Consider the following 12,617-nt stretch of genomic DNA (forward strand, 5'->3'; position numbering starts at 1 on the left):
CCCCTTGGTAGGAACACTGTAATGTTCTGGAAGAGGTCCCTGTGTGGGCCAGGGCCTGGGGTGCCACTGTCTCCACACCTGTCCAACCACAAGAGCCTGCTGTCCCACGTCGCTGTCCAGAGCACCCTGCGCACGGTACAGATCCCCCGCACAGCGTGTGCACGGAAGGACTTTTTCTTCAAAGACTAAAATACTCAGTAGGTCCCGTTTTTATTCATTGATTCTCATGATTTGATTTTCATGTGAAAAATAAACACTTTTTTTAGCATAATGCTTGTCCGCCTATAGCGGAATTCCTGGGGTGCTTTAAATTTAGACTCTGGGACTCCCCAGTTCTACTGAAGCAGAACCTCCGGGGCTGGGGCTCAGGAATCAAAATCTGGCAGAGCAGCCTGGGTGATCCTCACACACAGTAGGGTTTGAGGAGCGTGGTTCCCAAGTCCTGTTGGGACTGCCCTGCAATGACTCCCGCCCAAGGAGGAGCTGCGGAGTCTCACCTTGGGGACCTGACCTGCCATACAGACGGACAGAGAGCAAAGACTGTCCCCGAAGGAGAAAGGACCACCCAGTTCACCGTGCAGAGTCTAGACTCTAGGGAGCAAGGTGCGCCTTGAGCTACAGAAAACTCCAGGAAACAGATGACAGCGTATTCAAGTCAAACCAACCTTCCCTGGCTCTCGGGGGACGTTACAGGACTGGAGTCCAGGAGGGCGGGACGGCAAGGGGGACCCCTGTACCTTATGTCATAGTTTATAAAAGGGAGCCATAAAAATCTTCCAGGGGTCTATCTTTGCATGACCTTGCCGCTGGCCTCCCTTGACTGACTCACCCACACCCCTGCACGCAAAGAGAGTTTCTTGGGAGCAGCTCCTCTATGACCTCCAGGGTCAGGGCCCCCCAAACGGTGATGCTACGAAGATGGGGCTGACCATCTGCTGCGGTGCTTGGCATGGGAGACATTGACGACTGGACAGGGAACTGGCTGCCCCACGGCAGAGACCTACATGGGTCTTTCTTAGATGCCTCAAAATGGGGATACGGGTCTCACATTTTTACAGATGCCAGGTGGGCCTGAGTCAGTGTCACGGGCTCTCCGTGCAGCAGCGGTGCCCTTTCCACTGAGCTGGGGTTGCTGTTCATTGATGGACCCATACATGTCTGCTTGCTCCTTCCCAGAATCTGCCATTAAGCAGACGGCTGGCTGGTCTCCATGGCTTTTGGGAAGTGTCCTACTAAGTATGATTATAAACAGAATAGGATTTGCCAACAAGATCCTTCTCTCACATTCTATCTATCACAAGGGCACTCTGTGCAGCCTCTGCTGTGGGGTTTTAATGGGAGCAGTGAAATCAGGAGCCCTAGCTACAGAGCTGTCTATCCAGGCCCCGTGGTGCACCCCTGACCCCGAAGTGACCACCTTCTGGTTCTGCAAAGGGACTTTCCCCTCTTCCTGCCTGCTGGGGACTAGGAACATGCAAGGAGGCAACAACCCACAGGAGTTCTCAGGGCAGCTGAGCAGAATGTATAGCTCATCAGGAAAGGGAAAGACTGTCTTTGCTAGAATTCCAAGCAGCAGGCTACAAGTTTGGGGTACGATTTGGGGCAACCAAAGTTATTCAGGTGCACGTGAGGTGGGAGGAAAGGACTTCTGACACTTTGCAGGACACACGACTATTCAATAAAATCAAAACACGCTGGTGAGTTCACGTGGACTGTTATTTCTTTTAATAATGCAAAGGTGTAAACTTCATCAAGGCCTCGCTGATTATCTACACAACAGTGTTAGCATTCTTATTAGTAACAAAACGTGATCCAAACCTGCCATATAAATACTTCAGAAATGAGCAGAGAGACCCCGTGGCATGTGGAGTGTGGGCAGCACGGACTAGTGCACAGCAGCAGGGGCAGCTGAGCAAGGTGGCGGGTGCTTCCTCCTGCGGGGGCCTCAAAGGGCTGCTATCTCCCGGGAGCCACTGGCGGGCCTGGGGGCCACAGCTGAAACCGAGGACGGTGTCCAGTGGGGAGCGGATGTACCCCAACACTGTCTCTCGAAAGGTATCCTGTTACAAACCAAGGGCCCGCCTCGCCCTGGGTATGCTGAGGGAACAGGGCCCTGTCAGTCCCCCCTAGGCTTTGGGCTAGATCTCCAAAGAGTCCCTTCGGACACACTGACACTGTCCCTCCCCTCTGGGGCAGACCACCGAGATGGGCCCTCTGGGGTGAACATGTGACTTCTGCCCAAGATGTTACCAAGAGCATGCCAGGAGCCAGGAGGACAGGGATGGGCCACTTGCCCGACACATCTCTCCTTCCCTCGGCCTCCCAGAGCTCTCGATAGCTGACCTGGGACTCTCACGCCAGGTCCGGCGGCACCTTGTGCCTCTCCTGGATGCTCTGCTTTATACCTAAGAACCCTGCCTGCTTCTCTTGTGCTGGTGTGGAGGCAGGTCAGGGACCCCGGGGAGAGGTTTGCATTGGGCCTGGGGGTGCAGACAGGGCTGGGGCAAGAGGTGCTACCTGCCTGAGCTGCTGGGAACAGTGCAGCCTCCAGGGTCTGCGCTCAGGTTCTGCGCTCGAGCCTCTAAATTGTGAGCGCTGGGGGCCATGGGCCTGTGCCAGCCGACACAGGCAGCTCTGCCCCGCACGTGGGGTCACTTGGGTTCCCAAAGGGAAAGACCAGTCTTCAAACATCAATTAAAATAACAACAACAACAAACACAACTAAAAAATAAACAAAAACAAAAATCAAACTTCTGTGGGATGTTCGGAGATGAGATACGTAGAATGATATGTGACCACAATGGAGGGAGGGAGGGAGGTTTTATTCAGTAGAAGGTCAGTCCCCAGGCGTGCACAGATGTTACTGAGCAGGATCCAGCCGAGTCTCCACATGAGACTTTAGCGAACACGCTGCGTTTCCCCTCCTGGGCACGTGGAGAGGCGTGGCCCTCGACCGTAGAGGGGCTAGCTGGCTTTCACCAGCATTTTTAAAATGTCCCTAAAGCCACCAATATGGGGGGCTGGAGAGTTCGGAAAGTAGGACAGGCTGACCGAGTCGCAGTGTGTGGACGCTCTGGGCCGGGCAGTCTGGGAGTCATCTGTCCCCTGCCTTCTGCTCTGGTGTGGGGGGAGCTGCTGTGGGACCCACGCCTGGCTCGCAGTAGATACTTCCAACTTGGGGACTGACGTTTACGTGATACTGTCGGACCACACGGGCCAAACTGTTGGCTCTGTGCTGGCCTGCGGCTCACTGCCATGCGGCCCGGATCACTCTGGCTGAGAGGCACCCATCTTACCAAACTGACGGGTACAGGGCACATCACAGGTTGGCCCTGTTTGCAGTGCCAGCATAAGCTGCTGGTTGTAATACTAGGACAAAAGTGCCTCCTAGAACATCTGATCAGCCTTCAGAAAATGCCTAACCAATCTATTTTATTCCACTGTATGGGCAACAGGGTGACTTACTTTGCCCATCGTGCCAGCAAAATGCTTGGGTGCATTCCAGTGGTTGGGCTCCCTTAACCCGGGCACTTCAATGCGAGCGAAGCCAACTACTTTTCGAAGGCAAAGGGGGAGCATGGAGTTAGAAGGGTGGGGAGCACGAGGTGATTTGAACAATCTGATGCAAGCTTTAGGAGGTACTCAGACATTTTCCTCTGCTACATCATTTTCAGGTAAGAACAGAAAAATGCAACAAGTAGCAGATGTGCAGAAACTTCTCTGTAAACCTAGCATAATGCTTTTGAAAAAAAAAAACAGTGTTTAAAGAAAAGCGCTCCCAAATATTTTTGTACTGCCATTAGAAAGGGGCAAACTCCTCGTGAAGTGGCACAAGAGTATCTGTGAATGGTAAAATGTCTGGAGGTCCAGCTTTTTCCAAACGCCAAACCTTCCTCTTCCACACAGAATGCTTGGTGGCGTGGCCGTGGCGGTCCTGACAGGTTCTTCCAAGGGGGGCACTGATCATTCTCATAGGAACTGGGCATTTAAGCAAACTTAATTTTTTTGTGGGTGTTGTGTGTGTGTGCATGTGTGCATGTGTGTGTTCAAGTTCCTAACAGAGCAAAAGCAGAGTCACTGCAGAGAGAAGCAATGAGACAAAAGTGTAGGACGCAGAGCAGCCTCCCAAGGTCGCTGCAGGTTGGAGCAATGGGCGCCCAGAGAGAATGTGGTTGTTTAAAAACAAATGTGGCAGTGGGGATGCCCCAGTGGCGGACGTCCAGGGTGAGATGTGTGACGACAGACACAGGAAGGGGAGGGGGAAAAGGAAAGAGAAGGTAGAGACAGAAACAGAGAAAAAAAATAGATAAAAAGAAAAAAAATTAGGTCAAATATAGAAAACGCAAGAATCAAAGGTTAATTCAACTTAGTAAATTAAACTGACAATGGTTAGAGAAGAATTCAGTACGGTATTAATACCATAAGGCCAGTTCCGAAGCTCAGCAAGGCCAGAAGCAGCACAGCAGGGCGAATTCAGGGGGTTAGGGGTCAGCGAGCAAATGAAATTCAAGTGAGAGAACAGAGCCTCTGCAGTCAAATACAAGAGTGTGATTAGGAGAGTGTTACCTTTGAGTAAGGTCAGGCCTCTTAGGTACAGTCATCAAGCCTCTACACACAGCCTCCTAGCCTCTAGAGCTTTCTACATGTAGTGGTAGAGATGCACCATATGCAGCAAACTGCACAGGGACAGGGCAGGGAGGGGGGCTTTCTCAGCCATAGTCGGACTCCTCCTCCTCGTGCACCACGCACCCCTCACCTTCTGCCTCCCCGCTGACCGCACAACCCCACCATGAACGCACACCTTGGAATTCACAGGTTTTGTACGAAGGTCCCCATCAATGGCCAGGAAGTCCAAGCGAGCACAGAGCCGCCTCCTCCTAGGATGCGTGCGGTGGAGCCCCCGAGCCCCTCCAACCCTCTTCGGCACCTGGTTGCTTGAGAAGAAGGACTCCGATATCTCCACCTCCACCCAGAGGACGAGATCTTCTCCTTTTTCTGTGTCTGACTCCCCATGTCCCCAGCTGCTCCAACCCACAAGCTGACGCGGGAGGTACTGCGCACGTGAATGCGGCATGTCCAAGCGACCTGCCTGTGTTGCTTAGGCCGGGCAATGAGTGCCATCGGAAATCTCTCTCGCCAGAAAGGGGCTACTCAAGCCTGCCATTCCCCCAGCTCCTAAGTGTCTCACAAAGGCTGAGCAGAGCCAGACACATTCCAGACTATCGATTTCAATGAAGAACTGGCCAAACAACATGAAGGAAGAAGGGGCACAGGACGGCAGGGCCACCTCTGTTTGGACATCGTATGAAGCAGTAGAGAGAACACTTTTTGCAGCCACCCCCAGGTGCCTTGCCTTCACCACTGACCATGTGCTCTATGGGGCCTCCCTGAGGGTAGGACCAATTGAAGTGTCTCACCTGTGGCTTAAGACCCACTTGCCAGCTCCCTGAAGCCCCCACATATCTGTCAGACACACACATTCATGCACATTCGACCATCGGGAACCACACACTGGTCTCGCCTTGTTGTTTCACTAACCGACTTGCGCACAGGCAGGCCTGTGTCCTAGGCAGTCATACCCTTCTGGTCTCCCATCCACTGGGAGGCACCATTATGACAACTGAGCAGAGCGCCTGGGCAAGCACTGGAGACAGGACAGGCATGACGGGGCCACACCAAGGCAGCTGGGGGACTGGAACATCTTTCTACCATGCTTGACCACAGCAGACAGTTTATGGGGTCCCCTGTCAACAGGCTGCAGCTCTATGGTCTATGCCCCCCTCTCCTTCCTGTGGCTGGCACTCAGCTGATCTGGAAAAGCACAGAGTGGTGTTGAAGATCTCTTTCTGCTCTGAAGGTTTAGTCAATGAGGAGACTAACTATCAGTGGCAAGGTGGCTAGGCCAGCAAGCAGAACTCTCATTTGTTCCCACACTTGAGTTGGTCCTGGATCCCCAGAGACAGGTCTGCATCTCCTAGGAGAACCGCTCCCGTCACAGTCTCCAGCAGACTGGACTGCCTTTCACGGATGGGGTTTTCCAGCGTCTACTTTCTTCACTTGCTCTGTTTCAAGTGATTCAATTTAATCTTTATTTTAGCTGAGAGGCCCTTGGAAGATAGGATTTTTAACTAACCGAGCATAGTCTCTTCCTTCTCTTGGGGTCCCCATAGAGAAGAGATTTGGACCATGATTGTGCAGGAAGCAAGCATCAAATAGAAAGCGCTTAAAAACAATTAGGTGATCCTGGTATGAAATGGCAGAGGATAGACAAGGTCTCAAAAAAAGATCCTTACTTAACCAGCCTCCAAGGTTTGGCTGGAGCTGGAGCTGTTTTTTTTTTTTTTTTTTTTTCTTCCCCCATCTGAAGGTTCCCACAGACTGGCTTAGCATCAGTCCCTCAAGGCTGAATGACACAGGACCATTGCCCCAGGATGCTTGGCCAAGCCTTCCTGGAGGGTCCAGTACATCTCAACCCACTGCACAGGTAGGTACAGAGCAAAACTAAGCTTTGCATGGGCAACCAATCATGAGGATGGCTGGAAGCAAGCAAGTCGTCAGGGGCTGGTCAGGCACATTAGGAGGTGCAGCATTTGTGCATTAATTCAAAGCGGGAAACTCACAGAAAGCAGAGGCGGTCATACCTGGGATGGCTGTGGGCTGGGCTGAGGTCCTGAACACAAAATGAGCCGCCTTGGACTTCCCCTGCTGGTTCTCGGCTACCACGTAGACCTCATACTCTGCATTCCAGTCCAGGGACTTGAGCATGACGTGGTCACTGCCAGACGGGAGCCGAATCTCTGGTTTCCACTCCGAGGACAGCTTCTGGGAGAAACCGGCAGGAAGGACACAAGACACCAGGACAGTTTAGATGAAAATGCTGCTAAGGCCAGCTTCAGGGAGTCACTACTAGGGGTGCAAAATAATAAAAATAAAAACCAATGATAGGACAAGGTGTTCGTCCTCTACCAGCCTGAAGCCCCCTAAAGATTTTGCTGGTCAGGAGGTCAACCTCATGTGTTCGCAATCACAGCGACAGATGGCAGGTGGCATAGGGCCAACCCTCCAGTCCCATTGCCGTCAGGGCACACAGGAACCTAAGCGGGGACTGTCCCCCCAGCTACAGTCTGGAATGCACAGGCACATGGACACCTCAGGAGAGTCATGCAATGAATATGCGTCTGGTCCTATTTCAGGATGTTGCTCACACTCAGGTGTGTGACTCACCTCCCTGACATAAGAACACCGCACAGATTCATTTTATTAAAAATAAAAACTGTCTTTTGTTGAGCGCCTACTATGTGCTGGCCTGGCCCTAAAGGGTTTCCTGAATTTTCTCATTGTATCCCTACAAACCCTGCCCGTGAAGGGCTTTGTCAGGCTGCACGGTTGCTTGGCTGTATGTCACCAGGGGCCCAGTTTTAATTTAAAACAATTTAAAACAAAGAAATTCAGCTGTCTACGTCTTCTCTCTCTCTGAAAGGCTTCTTTCCTTGGCAAACTCTATGAAAGAGGCAACCAGAATACAAAGCAAATATTATGTTAAACAAAAATACTAATAGCATATAATAATAATATTTAGCAAACACTGAGTGTTTAAGTGGAAGAGAGAGGACAGGTAAGGCTGTTGAAATCTAACGTATTTCAGTGTTCTGTCCCCATAGTCTTTTTAAGGCAGACCTGCCCGGCACAGCCATTATGACTCTTCTGCAAAACTGATGTCTCTCAGGTAGCCTCGTATGGGAAGTGTCTCCAGCACCAGCCAGCATCTTAGCAGTGATTATTACAGTTACCATGTATGGGGAGTGAGGGGAGGAGTTTCATGCGTCAGGCACATTTCAGGTTCTTTGCTTATATTATAACTAATCTTTATAATAACTTGATAAGCCATTTTATTCCCATTTTATGTATGGAGAAATGGAGGTTTTTGGAAGACCTATTGAGGGCACAAGCTGGTAAGTGGTAAAGCTGAACCTGGATCCCATGTCTGTCTGGATCTCACACTAGCATAATAAGGGCCAGAGGCAGCCCACCTGACCACATGTCCACTTCCCATGGGCTGTGCTGGGCTGCCACTCAGTCCTGGTGTCCTATTCCACAGTGAGGAAGCCACAGAGACCTCTCATACAGTGGTGCTTCTAGGCTGGGCCTTAGGGAAGTCAAGAGAGGCCCTTCCTCCGTTGTCAGCCTCATGCCTGGCTTCCCAGTTAAATGGGGAAGGGCTGAGTGGTCCATCCAGCAGCTGGGAAGTATGCCTGGTAGAGTTCTGTGCTGTAGTGACTCTCCACTCAGCCTAAGCAGGTAAGGGCTCACGCATCACTTCAGTGGGGGCTGATCAAAGAGAGGGAGTAAGTCAACTTCCTTGAAAAATCCTTTCTATTTGAAGAAAGAAAACTGTTCTCTGGTTCATTATTTCCTACTGGTAAGAAATCCTAGCAAGAGGCTATTCCCAGTGCCCAGACACTGTCTCTAAATCTCTCAGTGACTGATTGTGGTGGGCGTAACCGAGTATCACTCTAAAACTAAAAAAAGTGAGAGTAATTTTCATCATGGGGGCTGGAGGTGAAAGGAAAAATGACAGACAAACCTTAAATGGTAGGCAAACTATCTAGAAAGAAAGGGTTCAGGGCCAAGCTTGCTGTGAGCAGGATCAGAACAGCTCAGGTCGGGTCTGAGGGGCAGATGGGAGCTACATTTGGGGTGGTAAGGCAGCCGAGGGCAGGGGCAAAGAGCCCACTGTCTTCAGACAGACCTGGATTTTAACTCTGCTCTCCTAGCTATGAGAGATCAGGGTTCTCGTGGGGACAAAATGCACATGATCGCAGTGCCTGGCCCAGGACACACACTTTGTCAAATGCACTGATTATGAATATCAGTATATTATTTCAAAAAGTATCAGATAATGGCAAAATCACTTTACAGAAATTTCCAGAAGCATAAAAACCGATCATGGTATGCGTCTGTCTCCACCACAATCATTTTAAGGGTTTCAGAAGAGTCCCAGGGCAGACACGGCCCGATGGCTGTAAGTCAATCTTGGGATTTAAAACCCTGACCAGCTTCACTCAGCATAATACCCTCCAGTTCCATCCACGTTGAAGCAAATGGTGGGTATTTGTCATTTCTAATAGCTGAGTAATATTCCATAAGTCAGTCGGAGAAGGACAAACATTATATGTTCTCATTCATTTGGGGAATATAAATAATAGTGAAAGGGAAAATAAGGGAAGGGAGAAGAAATGTGTGGGAAATATCAGAAAGGGAGACAGAACGTAAAGACTGCTAACTCTGGGAAACGAACTAGGGGTGGTAGAAGGGGAGGAGGGCGGGGGGTGGGAGTGAATGGGTGATGGGCATTGGGTGTTATTCTGTATGTTAGTAAATTGAACACCAATAAAAAAAATATCATTATAAAAAAAAATAAATAAAATCGATTTAAGAACAATATAAAAAAAAAAAAAATAAAAAAAAAAAAAAATAAAACCCTGACCAGGGCCCCTGAGCCACCTGCAAGACACAGGACGTCTCTGCCTGCTTGGGCTCCGCACCTTGTTGACATAACAAGGTGGGTATCGGAGTTGCAGAGATGGGGGTGGAGACAGGGCAGGAGACACTCACCGCTCGGTACTTGACCAGGTAGTGTCTGATGGGGGAGCCGCCGTCATCCTGCTTGATGAGGTTCACCTTAATAGAGTTTCCATCCTCGCCCATCTGCCCTTCGAGCTTAGGTGCGCTGGGTTCCCCTGAAACAGCCAGTTAATTCATGTGACATTTTCACCCACAAGAGGAAAATCTGATCCATTAGAATGGGATGTAGCGTTGGGGTGGGGCTGGGCTTTTTTTTCTTGCTTTCTCAGAAACTCAAATGGTTAAGAAGCAATAAATATAAAACTTTGGGCTCCAGTTAGATCCATCAGACTTAGCCCCAAACTGGGAGTGTCTTTTGGGAATGTTCTGGGAAACCCTCCCTAATAGTACAATCCTTTTACCATTTTAGAAACAGGATTTTTTTTTTTAAATGTCTCTCACTCGTACTTGCATTTTCTTTTTGCTGCTCTTACAACTGCAGATTTAACTTTGATGAGCCTGATACATTTTGAGGAACAGACTGAAATACAAGAAAATGTGTGTAAGCGCTTAAGGAGAAAACTTACACCCACAATAATAATTCTTCAAAAAGTGGCCAGTTTCTTCCCGGGATATATGATTCATCCTGGGGGTCCTGAGCGACCCATCCCTAACAGAGGTGGAATGATGCCACATTCTTGTGACCCGCTTTCCATGAATTAAATTCTATTACTTAGATTTATTGAAGAACATGACAAGTTTCCAGTTGTGCTTAAATAAAGCCCAATCTGCCACGGGCAAGGCTCCTGTAAGCATCCTGCATTTATGGCTCAACCGCCTGAGTGATAATCCTTGGCATCTCGTTTAAAGTGACAATCATTAAAATCTTTTTGTTTGTGCAAAGAGAGAGGGGGAAAATGGTCTTTAGCGTTTCTTAACAGAAAAAAAGTCGATGTCTCTGTTTGCAGTATATTTGCTCAGCTGTGAGTCCAAGGTGGGTTTTTGTGGGACAAACTACCAGGGCTGGGATGGTTTTTCTGTGAGTCAGATGCTGCCTTACTTTAGAGAAACTATTTCATTAGTGTGTGCTGAAAGCAATGAGGTGAGATAATGACATAAAAAGTTGAAATGAAGATTTAACACACTTGGGAGTCCTGCACTTCCTCCGAGGATGCAACTGTGTCTAGTTCATGGCCTCAGACAGAAACTTGGGAGCGCTTATGAAACAGTTACCCTCTGGGTGGGTTGTCCCGGCTTGTTCACTGGTGGATAGAATCACAGACATGGGACCGAAAAACCAGAAAGGTTTGTCACCAGGCTTCGGACCTCATCGCCCCCAAGTGTGCTGCTGGCCATTTGTGACAAGGCTGCTGGCAAAGCCAACTACTTTGGGAACCTCACACTGGCTACTGGTCCTGCTCCCCACTTTGAGACAAGAAGGAACCAGAGATGGAAAGCTAAGGGACAGCCCTTGCTACTCAGGCTGGGCCTGTGGCGCACACCCCCTACTCCCCCCCACCCCCGGGAGCCCGTTAGAAATGCAGATTCCATTTTAACAAGATCCCAAGGTGACCCATGTGACATTTAAGCTTTGAGAAACTGTTGTGATGGGGACACATGGAAGCTGTGACCAGGAGGATGCATCGTCTTAAATGTCTGAGGGAGAAGGTGTTTAGGAAAAGTTGTGCTTGTGTTTTTTTTTTCCCCAATCCATGATTAAGGAAAAAGAAAACCAAGAGTAAAAAAAGACAATGATAAGGCGTTAGGCAAAGACTTGTCCTGTTTTCATGCAGCTATCTAGCTGCTGTTCCCAACTCTTCAGTGGAAAATATTTAGGAATTTGGTTTAGATAATGTCAAGGTGGGCACAGTTTTCAATTCTCTTAGACTACTCTAAGTCTTAGACAAAAATTTAGTAATGTCTTACTATACATATCCAGTGCTAAGCAGAAACTCAAACAAAGTGGAGGATATGTCAGAACGGGGCAGGTATGTAGAGTCACCAGTGCTGAATAAATGGGAGTATGAGGCACAGTAGAACTTTACAATTCTCATCTCTGAAGTAGGGTGGCCAACTCATTCTGGCTGGCCCAGGCCTCTCCAGGTACTAACGCTGGGAGTCCTGCACTCTGGAAAAATCCTTAGTCTCAGGCACACTGGCATGGTTGGTGGCCCGAGACTGAATGGGGATGGGCATTAATGATGACTTTTGTATTCAGAATCGCAATACTGATTCTGTGATGGTCTATTTGCCTTAAGAAGGAGGGAAGGAGGTGGCATCGGTGGCCCTTCCAACACATTCACCAGGCAAGGACCCAGTCCCTTCCCCAAGGTCTCCTTGGAAGGTAAACAGAGATGAATCCACTGGGACTGTGCTGGCTGCACTTTCCCTATCATCCCCTTTCAGATTTGAGCACTGTGGGTTTCAATGCTGAATCAATACTGCAAAACATGGGACTTTGCTTTGGGAAGAACATCTACTTAGAAGAGTTGCTCTCTTTCATGTTTGTCGGGATCCCTGTAAAACTGAATGTTTAGATAAGCCTTTGCCTCACTGTCCACATATACAAAATATGGCCCCTCCGGGGCCTCCCTCTAGCTCTGCCAGCACTGTGACCCGATGAATGTCACTGGGTTAGGATGAACTACCCAAGAACACCTTGGCTATTTTCGCAACACTGTGAAAGACGCAAGATAAGGATGTCTTGCCAATTTGAGGGGGTTGCACCCTAAGAGCAGTAATTCCACATCTTTAGGGCACAGGGTTGCCTCCTCCCTTTTTTTTTTTTTTGCAATTTTAAAAGTTACCCTCCCAAAAGTCCTATCTTTGAAGAGAGATCCCAACTCTCTTCAAACACCTCTGAACAAAAATCTGGCCCAGGAACCTCTGCAGAAACCAACAGCCCCAATGAAATTAGCCAAGTCTTATCTTTGGGTGTGTTTCCGAAAAAGATCATGGGAATCATAGAGAAATCACTAAAAACTATACCATGGTTAGAACACAGTTCTAACATTTACCAAAGCTGGAACGCTATAAATGGCTACCATTTTATC

General features: G+C 49.1%; 1 protein-coding gene across 3 annotated transcripts in view; it reads right to left on the reverse strand.

Moving 5' to 3' along the window:
* The window catches only part of NCAM1 (neural cell adhesion molecule 1), a 295,792-nt gene that overhangs the window by 11,163 nt on the left and 272,012 nt on the right, over positions 1 to 12,617 (reverse strand). For 2 of the 3 annotated variants that reach the window (NM_001308484.1, NM_001308483.1), the window contains 2 exon segments: positions 6,642 to 6,822; positions 9,616 to 9,740. In NM_001308484.1, the coding sequence (NP_001295413.1) occupies positions 6,642 to 6,822; positions 9,616 to 9,740 (306 nt within the window). 3 annotated transcript variants of the gene reach the window in all.

This window comes from Canis lupus, chromosome 5, assembly GCF_011100685.1.
Source record: "Canis lupus familiaris isolate Mischka breed German Shepherd chromosome 5, alternate assembly UU_Cfam_GSD_1.0, whole genome shotgun sequence".
Taxonomy (NCBI): Eukaryota; Metazoa; Chordata; class Mammalia; order Carnivora; family Canidae; genus Canis; species Canis lupus.